This window comes from Thalassophryne amazonica, chromosome 16 (assembly GCF_902500255.1).
Source record: "Thalassophryne amazonica chromosome 16, fThaAma1.1, whole genome shotgun sequence".
Classification (NCBI taxonomy): domain Eukaryota; kingdom Metazoa; phylum Chordata; class Actinopteri; order Batrachoidiformes; family Batrachoididae; genus Thalassophryne; species Thalassophryne amazonica.
This window is the reverse complement of record NC_047118.1, coordinates 76279943-76298351: the sequence shown is the minus strand read 5'-3', so window position 1 is coordinate 76298351 and position 18409 is coordinate 76279943. Positions and strand designations below refer to the sequence as shown.

Here is an 18409-nt window from a genome sequence, read left to right as displayed (position 1 = left end):
CCTTAGTTATGCTGCTATAGACTTAGACTGCTGGGGGGTTCCCATGATGCACTGAGTGTTTCTTTCTCTTTTTGCTCTGTATGCACCACTCTGCATTTAATCATTAGTGATTGATCTCTGCTCCCCTCCACAGCATGTCTTTTTCCTGATTCTCTCCCTCAGCCCCAACCAGTCCCAGCAGAAGACTGCCCCTCCCTGAGCCTGGTTCTGCTGGAGGTTTCTTCCTGTTAAAAGGGAGTTTTTCCTTCCCACTGTCGCCAAGTGCTTGCTCACAGGGGGTCGTTTTGACCGTTGGGGTTTTTCTGTAATTATTGTATGGCTTTGCCTTACAATATAAAGCGCCTTGGGGCAACTGTTTGTTGTGATTTGGCGCTATATAAATAAAAGTTATTTGATTTGATTGGAATTATTAAGATCCTATTGTCTTACATACAATTTGTACATGTTCAATGAAACAACTCAATCAATCAATCAAAACAATATTTACATTTTATGAGTGGAAGTTGTGCAAATCAATGAATATTGGTAGATCACCCTCTGTGCATTTGCAGGTGCCAATGAGACAAATTTAAATCCATAGAAAGTTAGCTTTGAGTTGGAACAGGTGTATTGTCATTGTATTTCTGCACTGAAATTCTGGTTGTTCTTTCAAAACAACACATCAGCAACTAAAAACAAACAAACAAAAAAATCCACAACGAACAGCTTCACAGCATGGCAGCAGACCATGCTGTGTGATTTATACTGCGGTGTGATCTCGATGGCCTGTGAGCGGCTAAAAACAGTGACGACCAACCAGAAAAACCAGTCTTCTCTTATCTCTTCCTTTTTTTTAATCCTTTTATTTTTAAATACAAAAGGGAGCCCAGTACCCAAAACCAGTTCCAAGAAGTAGCTCAGCCTCCACCAGCAGCCACCCGAATGAGCCAGCTGGCATCACTTTTGTCCTCTGCTCCTGATTGGACTGAACCACTTCCTCCATTGCAGGTGTTTCTCCCCCTATCATGAATACAAACATTTTAAAAACTACCTTAATTTCACATACACACACACCTAAACAAAACACTCTCTTTAAACAATACTAAAACACTTTTCAACTCCTAAACCTCAAACTACCAATTCCTCCCCCACCCCCATCTAATGGCCTCTCCTAAAGCCTTTAAATGGCATCCAGGCTTGTAAAACAAGTTTTGCCTGAACCCCCCTGGAGAGGGCACCAGATAGGTGAGTAAAGAGGCCTTTCCAATCATCTTCATCCCACTCATTTACCCCCATCTGACCCTGAAGTCTCTCAATATTCTCTTTCACAGGATCTCAAAAACAAAACCACACACATACTAAATACTCCACTTCCAAATAGAAAATCATTTATGCCAACTTTAAAATACAAAATATGAATCAAAGTGCAAATAAACAATTCCAAGTGCTATACAATTATTTACTTTACACAATTCATGTGATGAAGTACTACTTCATCACATGCGGGAACAACGGAACACAGCAGGAATCATAAATTGGCTTCGAGTCACGCCGGGTAACGCCGCTTTGCCCCGAATTACGCCTCTTTGTCCCGACTTGCGCTGGAACCAGGACGCCGAAAAAAATTAAACAGGTTTAATTTTTTGGCGCCCGACTTGCTTCCTCCTTTGCGCCCTCGCGCTGTTGTGGTGCCGAGCTGCATCGTCTCAGCACCGAGTTGCTTCCACGCAGCGTCGTCATAATGACACACGGCGCAACCAGGAACAACTGGGAGCACCCCCGGTGTGAAAGGGGCTTAAATGTGTTTTCAGTTTTAGAAGTGTTTATTTCTCGCTAGCTTTTACATAATATATAACAAAGAGGTTATAATTACACACAAACAAAACAGTTTTGCAGCTAGCTACCAGCCTGTGATGTCATCACTCTAACGTGCGAAAACTCTGACGTCTTGGGCCGTGTTGTAGGAAATAACTCATAAATAAGTTCAAAGGTGTTATTAGGTTCCAACAAGAGAAAAGACCTCTACACTGGTTGAAACACAGTGTTGGAGATCCAAATCACAACATAGAGGACACTATCACCACAGCTCTCCACACTGCGCTGAGCCACCTGGAGCACCAGGGGAGCTATGTGAGGATGCTCTCCTGGACTTCAGCTCAGCCTTCAGCCACATCATCCCGGAGATCCTGGTCCAGAAACTGATACAGATGGGCATCTCCACCCCATCTGCCAGTGGATCAAGGACCTCCTCACAAACTGCCCACAGTCCATGAAACTTGGCCCCCACCTTTTCTCCACCATCACACTCAGCACCGGTTCCCCTCAAGGCTGTGTACTGAGCCCCCTCCTGTTCACCCTTTACACGCACGACTGCTCTCCGACCCATCCCACAAACACCATCATAAAGTTTGCGGATGATACCTTCGTGATTGGGCTCATCACAGGGGGGGATGAGACCGACTACAGAGACGAGGTCAATCGACTGACAGCATGGTGTTCAGCTAACAACCTGCCGCTGAACACCACAAAAAAAAAAAGAAATAATCTGGACTTCAGGAAGAACAGGGCTGACCCAGCCCGCTCTACATCCAAGGGGACTGTGTGGAAAGGGTCAGCTCCATCAGGTTCCTGGGAGTGCAGCTCTCTGACAGCCTCTCATGGACTGCCAACACCACAGTGGTGGTGAAGAAAGCCCAGCAGCGACTCCACTTCCTGAGGGTGCTCAGGAGAAACTATCGAGAGCATCCTGACGTACTGCATCACAGTGTGGTACGGGGGGTGCTCAGCAGCAGACAGGAGAGTGCTGCAGAGGGTGATCAAAATGGCCCAGGGGATCACTGGTTGCTCTCTGCCCAGCCTGGAAGACATTGCCAGCTCTCGCTACCTCAGCAGAGCTGCCAGCATCAGCAAAGACACATCCCACCCCAGCAACCGCCTGTTTGACCTACTACCCTCCGGCCGACGGTATAGGTCGATCAAAACTACAAAACTATCAAAACTATCAAAAAACTATCAAAACTAGGACAAACAGACTCAGGGACAGCTTTCTCCCCAGAGCGATCACTGCTCTGAACAACAACAAATCACTCTAATCTGCACCTTCAAGTTTCTGTGCAATATCTGTAAACCATATGCAATATAATGAATGAAAACTGTTTATTTCGAACATTTGATACAACAACAATTACAAGATAGATCAGTAAAGACAAAACAAAAAAGTTCCTACTGTGTACCCAACATGTCCGAAAAGGGGTAGGGTGAAGCATCAGCTTATTTATCCTTACCCCTTCTTCCCCACAACCAGTAATACCCTTTGCCACATATACACATAGATTCCTACACACCTAAACCGATATATATATATATATATATATATACATACACACATCAACATACATACACATATACACACATATACATATATACATATATATACACATATATATACACAAACATAAATATACACCTACACATACCTACTTACATACAAAATACTATATATTTACAAGCCGAAGCAAAAAACAAAAACACCCTAACCCTCATTACCCTTCCTCCTCCCTATACCTAGAAAAAAACATATTTTTGTACCGCTGTTTGAACTGGTTCATGCTTGGACATTGCTTGAGCCCCACTCCCAATCTGTTCCACATCCTCACCCCACAGACAGAAATACAGAAACCTTTTAATGTTGTTCGTGCCCACTGATGCTTTAAATTAAATTTCCCCCTCAGACTATAATCCCCTGATCTGTTAAAAACATATTTTTAATATTTGCTGGAAGTAAATTGTTTATTGCTTTATACACAATTTGTACTGTTTGAAAATGAACCAAGTCTGTGAATTTTAAGAATTTGGATTGTAAAAATAGTGGATTTGTATGATCTCTATAGCCAGTATTATGAATAATTCTTATAGCTCTTTTCTGCATTACTGATAGTGATTGTGTTGTACCTTTATAAGTATTACCCCATACCTCTGCACAGTACTGTAAATATGGTAAAACCAGTGAGCAGTAAAGAATGCGGAGTGAGTTGTGGTCCAGAATATGTTTGGCTTTGTTTAGAACTGAAATGCTTCTTGACAGTTTACTTTGTATATGTTTTATATGAGTCTTCCAGTTTATCTTATCATCTATTATCACCCCCAGAAACTTATTTTCATGTACCCTTTCAATATCTACCCCCTCGACTTGTAACTGAACCTGTATGTCTGTATTACAATAGCCAAATAACATGTATTTTGTTTTACTTAATTTTAATGATAATTTGTTTCTGTCAAACCATATTTTCAATTTTCCCATTTCTATACTGATCCTCCTCAGTAACTCCTGCAAATCCCCCCCTGAACAAAAAATGCTTGTGTCATCTGCAAATAATACTAATTTTAATATTTTGGAAACATTGACAATATCATTTATATAAATAAGAAACAGTTTTGGACCCAATACTGACCCCTGTGGGACGCCACAAGCATTGTCCAAGCATGATGATGTATATTCCCCCAACTTCACAAACTGTTTTCTGTTACTTAAGTATCTTCTCACCCAGTGCAACACCAACCCCCTAATCCCATACTGTTCAAGTTTATTGATTAATATGTCATGATTGATTGTATCAAAAGCCTTTTTAAGGTCTATAAATATTCCAACTGAATGTAATTTGTGGTCTATGGCGTTTGTAATCTCCTCAACTGATTCTATTAATGCAAGTGATGTTGAACTATGTGCTCTGAATCCATATTGACTATCAGTAAGTAATTTATGTTTATTTATGAATTTGTCTAATCTATTATTGAATAACTTTTCTAATAATTTGGAAAATTGTGGAAGCAAAGAAACAGGTCTATAATTTGTGAAGTGGTGTTTATCCCCAGTCTTATACAGCGGCACAACCTTAGCTATTTTCATTTGATTGGGAAATTTACCGGTTTGAAATGATAAGTTACAGATGTATGTTAATGGTTCTACAATCCATTCAATGACCTGTTTTACCACCACCATATCAATTTCATTTAAATCGGTAGATGTTTTATATTTACAATTATTCACAATGTCTATAATTTCTTTTCCATCCACTGCTGTGAGGAACATTGAACAGGGATTTCTTTCTATGAGATTATTATCCCAATCCTCAGGTTGGGAATCGGGAATTTTTTCTGCCAAGCTTGGTCCAATATTTACAAAAAAATTATTAAAACCGTTGACTACCTCATCCTTATTTCCTTCTTGACATTATTATCAATGAAATACTGAGGGTAGCTCTGTTTTTTATTACCATTTTGATCATGCTATTTAATATATCCCATATTCCTTTAATATTGTTTTTGTTATTATATAATATGTTACTATAATATTCCTTCCTACATACCCGTGTAATATTAGTTAATCTATTTTTGTATTTCTTATATCTATTTTCTGCCTCTTTAGTCTTTAGTTTTATGAATTCTCTATACAGTGTATTTTTCTTATTACATGCATTTCGTAACCCTTTCGTCATCCATGGTCGAGCTTGGATTTTTTGTTTTCTGTAGTCTTGTTTAATTGGACAATTTTTATCATATAATGATGTAAATATTTGTAAAAAAGTTTCATATGCACTATCAACATCACTTTCACTGTATACCTTTTCCCAGTTTTGCTCCTGGAAATCCTTCTTTAGTGTGTTCATGTTTTCCTCTGTCCGCACTCGCCTGTATTTTATTTTCTCCTCTGGCTGATTCCGCCGATGGTTTCTATTATAAACGATGAAAACTGGTAGATGATCACTAATGTCATTGATTAATAATCCACTCACAGTGTTATTCTCAATATCATTGCTGAATATATTATCAATTAAGGTAGCACTATGGGATGTAATTCTGCTTGGCCTGGTGATTTTTGGATATAAACTCATACTGTACATTATACTGATAAATTCATCTGTTATTTTATGCTTATTTGGATTGAGCAGATCAATATTTAAGTCACCACAAATGAACACAGTTTTTTGATTAGTTTTTGAGAACATTTTTCCCATACAGTCAGTGAATGTTTCAATACTAGATCCTGGTGCTCTATATATACAGCTGACTAATACATTTTTGCTTTTTTCTTCACATATTTCAATAGTTATACATTCTAATAAGTTATCAATCACAGTTGTCATATTGTCTACTATTTTATAATCCATGTTCTTATCCACATACACAGCCACTCCTCCTCCACTCTTATTTTTTCTGTTTACACAATTAAATTCATATCCATCCAGTTCAAAATCCATTCCTTTATCTTCATTGATCCATGTTTCTGATATAGCAATTATGTTAAATATTTTTTTAAACTGACTTAAATATTCTTTAATGTTGTTAAAGTTTGCATATAGACTTCTGCTGTTGAAATGGATTATTGATAATTTGTTATCCGTTCTAATGATCCGAATAAACTGTTCATCTGTATAATAGCAACAACTGTCATTGATATTTGAGAAGAAATTATTGTCTGGGTCTATATCGTGCTCCAAGTCCAGTACATTGTGGTCTGTGTATTTAAATGTTCTCAGTTCTACTTTTCCATGATCAGCAATCCTTTGAGTTATATCCTTCTTGTCTCCAGATGTAGATGATGTAGTAGATGAATAGGTTCCTCTGGTCTGTGTCATGGTGTTGTGATGTGTTTGTGTCCTCATACCTTATTGGTCATATTTGTCCAGATCCTCGATGTTCCTGATTACCATAATCTTCGCTTGTTCTGGTGTTCCATTCAATTTGATAAATGTTTTGCAGTTGGATGTCCATGTCTGTTGAATTTTCCCTGCTTTTTTAAGAAACGAGCTTTCCTGGCGATGTCTGCATTTCCTTTGGTCAGATGTTCATTGATGAATACGTTTGTTCCTTTAAGTTTCCGTCCCTGTTTTAACAATGCCATTTTATGTTTTCTGTTGACAAACCTCATTATAACTGCTCGCTTGTCTCCATCCTCTCTCCTGGGCAGGGGGTGGCACGCTTCAATGTTATTACAGTCCATTTGAATACCTTTAGATTGCAGGAAGTCAGCCACCTGTTGTTCCACTGAGCTGGCCTCCTGCTCGTTGGCCTCCCCTCCGCTGTCTTCTGACACCGCCCGTGCGTAGGATCGAGGTTTAATATGAATTCCTGTAATAATAACGTCGTTCATCCTTGTGTACTGTTCCAACTCCGCAACACGGTTCTCCAGGTGCACCAGACGCCGGTCTTTCTCGGCATTCTGGATCCGGAGAGCCTTCACTTCTTCCACCAGCTCCATAATGGATTTCTGCTGCATTTTAACCACAGAGATTTCCTCAGACAAAAAGTCCAGGGACTTCTTGATATTGTCTCCCTCCTCCGCCATCAGTGCCTTCTTCGGACCCATGGTCAGATAACTCCGCGCTGGCGCCTCGGGCCTCGGTAAAGCCGCGCCGGTGGAACTGCGCTGATGCCTCGGGCTTCAGGTGGAGCCGCGCCGGTGGATGTGCGCTGACGCCTCGGGCCTCGGTGGAGCCACGCCGGTGGAAAACAATCCTGCTGTGGATCAGCGAACTTCACACTCCGGTAGCCTTTTGATAAACACTATAAAAAAATGACTTGATGCATGAGTAGCACACTGGCTTTGTGGTGAGCACTGTTGTGTCAGCAGCAGCTACCTTTGATTGTGTGATGATGATTAGAAAGCATTGCTTAAATTTTCATTGTTACGCAGATGATACCCAGCTTTATCTATCCATGAAGCCAGAGGACACACACCAATTAGTTAAACTGCAGGAATGTCTTACAGACATAAAGACATGGATGACCTCTAATTTCCTGCTTTTAACTTCAGATAAAACTGAAGTTATTGTACTTGGCCCCACAAATCTTAGAAACATGGTGTCTAACCAGATCCTTACTCTGGATGGCATTACCCCGACCTCCAGTAATACTGTGAGAAATCTTGGAGTCATTTTTGATCAGGATATGTCCTTCAATGCACATATTAAGCAACTATGTAGGACTGCTTTTTTGCATTTGCGCAATATCTCTAAAATTAGAAAGGTCTTGTCTCAGAGTGATGCTGAAAAGCTAATTCATGCATTTATTTCTTCTAGGCTGGACTATTGTAATTCATTATTATCAGGTTGTCCTAAACGTTCCCTGAAAAGCCTTCAGTTAATTCAAAATGCTGCAGCTAGAGTACTGACGGGGACTAGAAGGAGAGAGCATATTTCACCCATACTGGCCTCTCTTCATTGGCTCCCTGTTAATTCCAGAATAGAATTTAAAATTCTTCTTCTTACTTATAAGGTTTTGAATAATCAGGTCCCATCTTATCTTAGGGACCTCACAGTACCATATCACCCCAATAGAGCGCTTCGCTCTCAGACTGCAGGCTTACTTGTAGTTCCTAGGGTTTTTAAGAGTAGAATTGGAGGCAGAGCCTTCAGCTTTCAGGCTCCTCTCCTGTGGAACCATCTCCCAATTCGGATTAGGGAGACAGACACCCTCTCTACTTTTAAGATTAAGCTTAAAACTTTCCTTTTTGAAAAAGCTTATATACGAGGTCTGTCCATAAAGTATAGGTCCTTTTTATTTTTTTCAAAAACTATATGGATTTCATTCATATGTTTTTACGTCAGACATGCTTGAACCCTCGTGCGCATGCGTGAGTTTTTCCACGCCTGTCGGTGACGTCATTCGCCTGTGAGCACTCCTTGTGGGAGGAGTCGTCCAGCCCCTCGTTGGAATTCCTTTGTCTGAGAAGTTGCTGAGAGACTGGCGCTTTGTTTGATCAAAATTTTTTCTAAACCTGTGAGACACATCGAAGTGGACACGGTTCGAAAAATTAAGGTGGTTTTCAGTGAAAATTTTAACGGCTGATGAGAGATTTTGAGGTGACACTGTCGCTTTAAGGACTTCCCACAGTGCGAGACGTCGCGCAGCGCTCTCAGGTGCCGTCATCAGCCTGTTCAAGCTGAAAACCTCCACATTTCAGGCTCCATTGATCCAGGACGTCGTGAGAGAACAGAGAAGTTTCAGAAGAAGTCGGTTTCAGCATTTTATCCGGATATTCCACTGTTAAAGATTTTTTTTAATGAAAGACGTGCGGACGGGTCCGCGCGTCGGCTTGCAGCCACCGCAACGCTCCGCCACAGGAAAAACACCTCTGTTCGAAGCCTCAAGGACAAGTTGGAACATGTCCAGCTGTTAAACAATTTCTCATATACTCACTCCACTGAAAGCCATCAAAAGCCGCCTGGATTTTACAAATGGTTATCAACACGGAGGTGTTTTTCCTGTGCCGCCGCTCCGCGCCAGCTGCGTCCCGACGCGCGGACCCGTCCGCACGTCTTTCATTAAAAAAATCTCCTTTAACAGTGGAATATCTGGATAAAATGCTGAAACCGACTTCTTCTGAAACTTCTCTGTTCTCTCACGACGTCCTGGATCAATAGAGCCTGAAATGTGGAGGTTTTCAGTTTGAACAGGCTGATGACGGCACCTGAGAGCGCAGTGTGACGTCTCGCACCGTGGGAAGTCCTTAAAGCGACAGTGTCACCTCAAAATCTCTCATCAGCCGTTAAAATTTTCACTGAAAACCAGCTTAATTTTTCGAACCATGTCCACTTCGATGTGTCTCACAGGTTTAGAAAAAATTTTGATCAAACAAAGCGCCAGTCTCTCAGCAACTTCTCAAAGGAATTCTGACGAGGGGCTGGACGACTCCTCCCACAAGGAGTGCTCACAGGCGAATGACGTCACCGACAGGCGTGGAAAAACTCACGCATGCGCACGAGGGTTCATGCATGTCTGACGTAAAAACATATGAATGAAATCCATATAGTTTTTGAAAAAAATAAAATGGACCTATACTTTATGGACAGCCCTCGTAAGTGTAATGACAATAAATCATCATCATCAGAATCAGAATCGCGTTTATTGTCATTGTAATTTACATTACAACGAGAGCTGAGTGCAACTCCAAAAAAGTGCTTTCTGTGGTGCGAGTAATTTTTAGCCAAAATAAAAGATAGTGAAATTTAACAGTAAATTATTCAAAGTATATGTACAACTAATATAAATATAAAATAAAATGTGGACCAAGTAAAATTTAAAATGAGAATTATATACAACTGTGGAATCATATTGCACGGGAAAATTGCACATGGTTTACAGATATTGGACAAGAAACTTGAAGGTGCGGATTAGAGTGATTTGTTTTTGTTCAGTGCAGTGATCGCTCTGGAGAGAAAGCTGTCCCTGAGTCTGTTTATCCTAGTTTTCATTGACCTATACCGTCGGCCGGAGGGTAGTAGGTCAAACAGGTGGTTGCTGAGGTGGGATGTGTCTTTGCAGATGCTGGCAGCTCTGCCTTGGTTGCGAGAGCTGGCAATGTCGCCCAGGCTGGACATCATCATCATTCTTAGTCATCAGCTGGTTGCATTTTACTCTGTGAGCCATCTCTGACTTATGGTTTCAAACCTGCCTACCTGCAATAATGCTTTTTCACCATAAACTGTAAATTACAGTTAAATGTAGTTCTTGTTTTGAGTCGATGTGATGAGGGCAGCGTCAGAGTCTCCAGGAGAACGTGGTCTCAAACAGACGTGTTCGAACAGATGTCTGATCTGGTTGAATCTTGCAAATCTCTTGAAATTAAAAATGAATTGCCTCACATTTTAAAAATGTAAGTGATCAGAGTGCTGCTCATTGGGTGCTTGCTATTGACACTTTGTCATCATGCAGTGGGATTGGGGGGCCGCCTTAATAATCCTGCATTAGCACCCCATTAGCCTTGTTACACCACTGAACCCCCGGGTGAATAAACCTTTAATAATCCTGTTTTTACCCATTGTTATAAATACATCCAGTATATTTAGATGAAATAGACCCTCACTATGACACCCCCCACCCCCCCCACCCTGCCTCCCTCCTCCATGACCATAAAGCTTAGATTGGTCATCCCAACACCTAAAGGTCTTGTATATCTGTACTCCAATCTTTTCTTTTCTTATTGTGCATAAATAACACCCGATCAACATCCTTATATGTGTGAGCTTAGTTGGCAATAAATTCAATTCTGATTCTGATGAAATCAGAAGTAATGTAAGAATCATATTTATATGTGGTGTTTTGGGCAATTTAATCATTTAATTCATTTAATAAAATAAAAGCTTAATGTATTTCATCTTCAGGTTGGTTTTTAATCAGTTCTTTTTTTTTCACTTTTGATACTCTGTGTGCTTCTTACCCTGTGTGCTGCTATGCAATGCTTCTTCACCCTCAATTTCCCTGAGGGAGTCCTTCCAAGGGATCAATAAAGTTCTGTCTAATCTAGTTGTTAGATAATATCTGCGCTAATTCCTTATTCTATTAGTTCATGTTGGTTATCAAGCATTTGCTATGCTTAAATAGTTTTTGGTTTTGGTGAGTTTTGGTCGTCTGCTTGACTATGTATGTCAGCTTGTCTGTACTGGTTTTATCTGATCATAAACAAAGGCATTAAGTTTCACCATGTATCAGTTAACTTGGTTGAAGATAAGGGGTGGAGCTCCCCCTGTCTGTGAGAACCAGTAAGTTTAGAACTGTGAAACTAAACCATACCCACTGTAATGCCCACATTGTATAAAAGTGTAAGTTATGTGAAGACCCAGGCCTGGTTTTCAACATGACCTTCAACAACTTCAAAATGAGGAATATATAGATGTCGTTCTTTGTAAGGAGCAGTAAATTGCATAAAGAACCAGGATAAATTACATAATCTAATCTAATGTTTCCTTTTTTGCTTCTTCTTTATTTGTCTTTTCTTCTGTTTGTATTCATGATGTGAAATCAACTCACTAGCAGAATGTGAAACCTGGATTTCCTTTAGTTTTGGACAGAAAACACAACAGACCACCTTATGAGTTAAAGCACCTCAGCAAACTTTTATTTGAGCGTAATACACGCCAGAACTGTTGGTGCGCCTCCTGCTGGTCAGCAAATGACCTATACGGCTTTTGTTGAGCTGCTGACCACTACGCCGTCGACGAGCTCCTGGGTGATGATTTTGGTGATGGTGGTGGAGCTGGAGCCGGAGCCGGAGCCGGAGCTGGACGACAAACACAAACACAAAAGGTGTTAATATTTAGAATAAGTGTCCTGATAACATTAAATCATTTGGTAACTTGGTTGGCTTTAAAAGGCTTTATAAAAATCATTTAATTACTTGTTATAGCATGATGAAGTTTAGCGATTTTGTTTTGTTTTTTGGGTGCACTGCTGTTTGCATGTTTGTGTTTTGAAATTTTAGTTCAGTAATTAATTTATATTTTGTATTTGTTATCATGGGTAGCCTATATGTAAATTTTTTATATACATATGTATACATTTTTATTTTTATTGATTTATTTATTTTTTTTTGGTTAAAGTGGTGGGAACATGGGCACACGGGTTCTTGTTATTTTGACTCCGTGTGTGCCGAATAAATTCATTCCTTCATTCAACACAGCGTCACGCAGAGCTCCGCCCACACGGGATCACATGATCACTGAGGCAACACACATGTTGCAGTTGCATCCACCACAACCAACATCTTTGCAACGCAATCATTTTTATTATGCAGATAAGTAAATTGTGTTCGCTGAGTAATAGAGAACATTTGTGTAAATTTAAAATCAAACATTTTTTACTTTTAAATATTTTCTTGTCTCTCTTGCTTTTTTATGAATACTATTTCAGAAGAAAAAAAACAGAATTACTTGTAATTTTGGAAAAACACCTATAGGATATTTTTATCCTATTCGTTTTATTTATTTTATTTCTTTTACCTTTTTATGGTTAAAATTCTTTTTGTGTTTTAATCTTATTTCATTTTATTCTGCTTTTAAATATTTGTGAAGCGCCTTGAGGCAATTACTTGTGATTTGGCGCTATATAAATTAATAAATTATATTATTATTATTTTATTTATTGTTTCCTATTGTTTGTGATTAAAACTATTACTCTCACACTTTGTACTTATATATTTTTGATAAAATGGTTATGTTTTGTAATTTCCCAAATATTTTGTAACTGTAAATGACATCACTGTGGTCCAGCAGCCCGGTCTCACATTTTTGTTTTAGGTTTTTTTTTTATTATTATTGTGCCCCCATCACGAAAAGCGCCTGCTTTTCACAACACCATTTTTTTTATTTTACTATGTATAATCTTCCTCTTCTCCTAACTCTAAGCATAACCATAGCATAAGTGTGTACTCTCACCAAACATTAACCATGAACCCCCCCAAAAACCCCCTTTCACTCTACATTTTGTGCTCCCCGTCACGAAATGAATTTGTGCCTCTGTTATGAAAAACGGCCCATTTTTGTACCCGTGTCACAAACCCATAGACTAATTTACTTTTCGTAACCCATTCCCACGAACTGCCGTAAGATTGGGTTGCTGCGGCTCCTGCGGCCGGTGATGTCACTGAAACGTCCTGGTTACAGTGTCCTCTTACCCAACACCTTCTCCTTCCAGCAGCCTCCTGTACTCGGCGATCTCCGCCTCCAGGCGACACTTGATGTCCAGCAGCATCTGGTACTCCTGTGACTGGCGCTCCAGGTCAGCTCTGAGCTGCATTAGCTGTTCCTCCAGCAGGGTCACCTGGTTCTGAAAGCCCGCCAACATCATGGCAAACCGGTTCTGGGTTTCTGTTAAGGTGGTTTCCAACGATGCTTTCTGGAGGTCAGAGAGGATACAAGTCACACTTTGTTTTTACTGAAAAACTACAGAGCCAGGTTTGACACATTAAGGTGAAACTGCCAGTTCTGATCTGGAACAGAAAACCTGCCGTGTGAGCCAGAGCCCAACGATTTACAAAATACTGTACCTTTTTAAAATAAGGGATCAGGTCAAAATACTGCAATACAACTGATTTCAATCAGTCAAGTTGGAACAGATTCCAGTAAATTCAAGAACTGATGCAGAAAAAGAAGTACTGCCTGCACATTTTGAAGGAATTACTTTTAAACAGGTGCAGCTAGACAGATTTTAAATAAGTTCTTGTATCTGTTCATTTCGAGATGACCCTTTGCTGCCCCCTCCTGGCTGTATGAAGCCCACGGCTGTTTGAGGGGCCCATTTGGGCTGAAGGTCTGCACCGTGTTCAGGAACTCGCTCCTGAGAAGTGGAACAAGCTGTGTGTGAAGGTCAGGTGGTGCATTGTGGGTAACGAGGTGCTCACCATACTGAGCTGTGACTGCAGCTCGATCTCCAGACTTTGCAAGGTTCGTTTAAGGTCCGTGAGCTCTGTCTTGGATGTCTGTACGGTTTCTGTGGTGACCGTCATCTCCTTGGACAGAGCCTCTGTCTACAGACGGCAACAACAAAAAACAAAAGTGAGCACTTCGCTGTTGCCACCCTTCAGTGATGATAATGATGACGTGATGATTACTAAAAATATTTTAAGGCTGTATTCCTTCATTTCCCCTTTAATTCATTGTTGTATTTGTATGTTGTTTACTTATTTAATTTTTAGACCAAACGGATTAGTTTTTATTTCACCATCCATCCATTTTCTATACCCGTTTACTCCAATTAAGGGTCACAGGGGTCTGGAGCCATAGGGTCCATAGGGTCTGGAGTTATAGGGCGTGAGGCGGGGTACAGCCTGGACAGGATGCCAGTCTGTTGCAGGGCAACAAACACATTCACACCCGCACACACACCTATGGACAATTCAAAGTTTCCGATCCACCTAATCTGTGTGTCTTTGGATGTGGGAGGAAACTGGAGCACCCGGAGGGAACCCACACAAACACGGGGAGAACACGCAAACTCCACACACAGAAAGGCAACAAGTGGGAATCGATCCCATGGCCTCCTTGCTGCATGGCAACAGTGCTAACCACGAAGCCACTGTGCTGCCCATATTTAGATTTTACATTTAAAATATCTCTGGGCGGCACAGTGGATTAGCGGTTGGCACTGTTGCTTCACAGCAAAAAAGTAATGGGATCGCTTCCCGCCTGGGCCTTTCTGTGTGAAGTTTGTGTGGGTTCTCCTAATTCTAAAGACATGCGGGTTCAGTGATTTGGAATCTTTCAATTTCCTGTGAGTGGTTTGTTTGCAGTAGACCTGTGGCCAGTCTGAGTGTATGTTCTCCAATGCCCCCACCCCCACCCAGGACCCTTAATTGGAATATTTGGGTATAGAAAGTATGAATGATTGTTTGCTCTTATTGTTGCTGCTTTAATGCCTTTGATGTTCTGAGATGATTTAATGCATGGTGGTGGCGTTACCTTGCTTTGGAACCAGGTGTCTAATTCTCGGCGGTTCTTATCTGCCACAGACTCGTAGTGCTGTCTCATTTCCTCCATGACTTGTGCGAGGTCTGTCTGTTTTCCGGCGTCCACTTCCACGTTCACCTGTCCACTCATCTGGTTTTTCAAAGCCAGCAGGTCCTGCAAACAAATTAATAAACAAAGGCATCATGTTGTGCAGCTCGCTCAACCCACCAACCAGCTGCCAGCAGTCATCTGACGGGGCCTGTGTTGTCCCACATTTGACCTTTGGACACTCCTGAAATTCATGCATCTGGAATCCTTTATGTTGAATTGTACACATGGTCAATGCGGTTTCGGTAAATAATTATCTTAGAAGTCACTGACCTCCTCGTGGTTCTTTTTGAGGAACAGCAACTCCTCCTTCAAGCCCTCGATCTGCATCTCCAAGTCGGATCTGGACAGCGTAAGGTCATCGAGAACCTTCCTCAGCCCGGCGATGTCGGCCTCCACTGACTGCCGCATAGCCAGCTCGTTCTCGTACCTGTATTCAACAGCTTGTTATTCAAAATGATACTGAAATTCCAGCTTAAACCGTTTCCCCACCCTGCAGTTCCTCTAATGGCCACTAGATGCTAATACTTTGGAATGTGTCTGCTTGATTGACAGGCATCACAGGACCTGAGTGAGTTGTGAGTGACTGTGTGACACGACTGCTGGTTCTGTTTCCTGGAAAGTTAAAAATAATAAAATTATTGAAGATTGTTCTTGTTAAATTCACATAAATCCACTCACTTCACCCTGAAGTCGTCGGCAGCCAGCTTGGCGTTGTCAGTGGAAAGATAGATGGCCGCGTTGACTTTACTTGCGTCCAGGATCTGACAGAGGAATGAGAGAAGATGATATTTCATTTTTAAAGTGGAAAGTGTAATGTTTTGATGGAGTCCGTCTGGGTGTATTTAAAGATAGTGCCGAGGTCAGATCTAGAATCACTATTCAGTTCTAATTACACATATATATATAATTCACGTTGGGTTACGTTTTATTTCTACTTTTTATGAAATAGCGCCCCCACTGGGACTGTAGCAAAAGTAAGAAAACACTTTTTCTTTTGATATTTTTAGACTGGAAGGTATTTTTCCAACACTTTTGGATTAAAACGAGATAAACTCCATTTTAAAAAAAAACAAAAAAACAAGCAAACAAAACCCACAAATATTCACAAAGGATACACTTTTTGGAAATCTATAACAATATTTTTCAAGCAATTATTTTTAAACAAGTTTCACTATCTAAGTAGTGACATTCAGTGCAAACATTAATGTCTAAAAAGGTAAAAAATCACTGATGCTTCCCCACAGATGACAGAGAAAATTAAAAAATGCAAATACATATGGAACATTAGCCTTGGTGGGGCCTTGATAGCCTCAGAGGAGTTAATTTGCATAATTTTGAATGTTGTACTGTCAGTCTACCTGAGAGTTAACAACATCACTATGAATAACCATGGTTGGCCTACCTTGCCCTGCAGGTCAGCAATGGTGGCATAGTAGCCACTGTAGTCTCTGGCAGAGGGGGAGGCCTTTTTCTCCAGGAACTCCCTGATCTTGAGCTCTAGCTCAGCGTTGGCCTTCTCCAGGGAGCGCACCTTCTCCAGGTAGGCAGCCAGGCGGTCGTTCAGATTCTGCATGGTGGCCTTCTCGTTGACACCGATGGCCGCATCGCCACCACCAAAGCCGCCGCCACCACCAAAACCGCCGCTGGCGCCACCCGCAAAAGAGGCACCACCCCCAGAACTGTAGCCACCACCAAAGCCATAGCTCATGCTGCTACCACCACTGGCACTGGAAACTCTGATATTGCCAGGACTACCGTACACGGATAAACTGCTGGTGCCTCTCACAGAGACAGGTCTGTACTTGCTGGACATGTTGCTGGTGAGATGGTGCTGGTGCAGGAGGATATCGTTCTTCTTCACCTGGACAGGAGGAAGTGATGAGCTGTGAGCATCTAATGCTTTTTTATACACTTGTGGGAGGGATGGAGACACCTCTCTGCCTGCCCAAAGGAAGGTGAGGTCTGTGGGAGTGGCTTCCCCACCCCACTGCTGCCTATTGTCCTCCCAGACAGAGGGTGGGACTGTACATGTGCCATCTCCTTTTAGATCAGCACTGGCTGCTAATCAAGGCCTGAACCTTTCTTTGGACCCTCCCCATGTCATATCTAACCAATCAATAGCTGACTGTCCGTCAAGCACTCAGGAATTGTTCTCTTTTTTCTTCATATTTGTTCTTCCTGCAGCGTTGGGTAACTCTTGGCTGCAGTCTACTTGTGAAACTGGTTTTGAGACTAAACTCTTTATTTGATGAAGACTGTCTGCTTTCTCACCTTAAGTCAACAGTTTGTTGTGATCAACGTGAGTCACCTCGTCCACAAGGTCTGCTGACGTATCTGTAGATCTGGAAGTTTTCATTCTGACAAGATTCATGAGAAACATCTGGTGGAAATCTACAGTCAGGTCCACATGTCTTCTGTCAGACTCCAGCGCCGTCATTTATCAACCATTCTTATAGATACACATTTGTGCTTAAATTGTGTTCAAGCATTTCAGCACAAAGTATGAAATTTATGAACTTAGGAAATGTGAGTGAATACAAGCACAGCTCCGACTATGTTTATGTACATCATCTACTGGTAGAACAGGGGAACTGCAGCCAGAAAGCATTGCTGCTGTGTCATCACAGCGTGCAACCTCATGCACATATGCCTCTGTGTGTGGGGGGGGCTTCCATCACGCAAAAACCGGGGAGAACTGACATTTACCATGTATTTTGGGTCAAGGATGAATGCTGCAAAAACGGAAAGTTGATAGGACAAATATTTTTGGAGAAGTAACAATTTTAGCTAACGAATAAACAATGGATGTTGTGCTGCAATGCACCATTGGAGTTTTGGGTTTGGGGGTTTTAAATGTTATTATTGTGGCTCATGTTAGTTTAACCCATTCTAAGCCTGTATATCCCATCGATGTGAAATTTCACTTTTTATTTGTGAGATACTGACAAGCCAAAATGAGGCAGGTGGTTGTGGGTTAACAGTGTTGTTAGTGTTATTGATTTATTGTGATTTTGTAGGTTTAGTCACTTTAGTCAAATTATGTTGCTGACACCATGAGTGAAATGTGTACTGTGTTTGATCTCCATCCTGTTTGTGTC

At 41.2% G+C, this 18409-nt stretch overlaps 1 protein-coding gene across 3 annotated transcripts; it reads right to left on the bottom strand.

Moving 5' to 3' along the window:
- Positions 1-11846: 11846 nt before the first annotated feature.
- LOC117528599 (keratin, type I cytoskeletal 13-like) lies at positions 11847-17193 on the bottom strand. Of its 3 annotated transcripts, none has more exons than XM_034191224.1 (7): positions 16714-17193; positions 15990-16072; positions 15582-15738; positions 15213-15374; positions 14156-14281; positions 13430-13650; positions 11847-12043 (listed from the first exon to the last, which is right to left on the bottom strand). In XM_034191224.1, exons 1-7 carry the CDS (start codon positions 17122-17124, stop codon positions 11935-11937), a joined length of 1269 nt encoding a protein of 422 aa, XP_034047115.1. In that variant the 5' UTR covers positions 17125-17193; the 3' UTR covers positions 11847-11934. The 3 variants fall into 3 exon arrangements, with proteins under 3 accessions (XP_034047115.1, XP_034047116.1, XP_034047117.1); XM_034191225.1 differs by having other exon boundaries at positions 11847-12037; XM_034191226.1 differs by having other exon boundaries at positions 11957-12038; positions 13425-13650.
- Positions 17194-18409: the final 1216 nt, after the last annotated feature.

Excerpts from the sequence above, each read along its gene's own strand:
- LOC117528599 (XM_034191224.1), bottom strand. The coding sequence starts at position 17,124 with ATGTCCAGCAAGTACAGACCTGTCTCTGTGAGAGGCACCAGCAGTTTA. Across the intron at positions 13,651-14,155 it reads TGCAGTCACAGCTCAGTATG|AAAGCATCGTTGGAAACCAC; the intron begins GTGAGCACCTCG and ends TCTGACCTCCAG. Across the intron at positions 12,044-13,429 it reads CTGGAAGGAGAAGGTGTTGG|GTCCAGCTCCGGCTCCGGCT; the intron begins GTAAGAGGACAC and ends TTTGTGTTTGTC.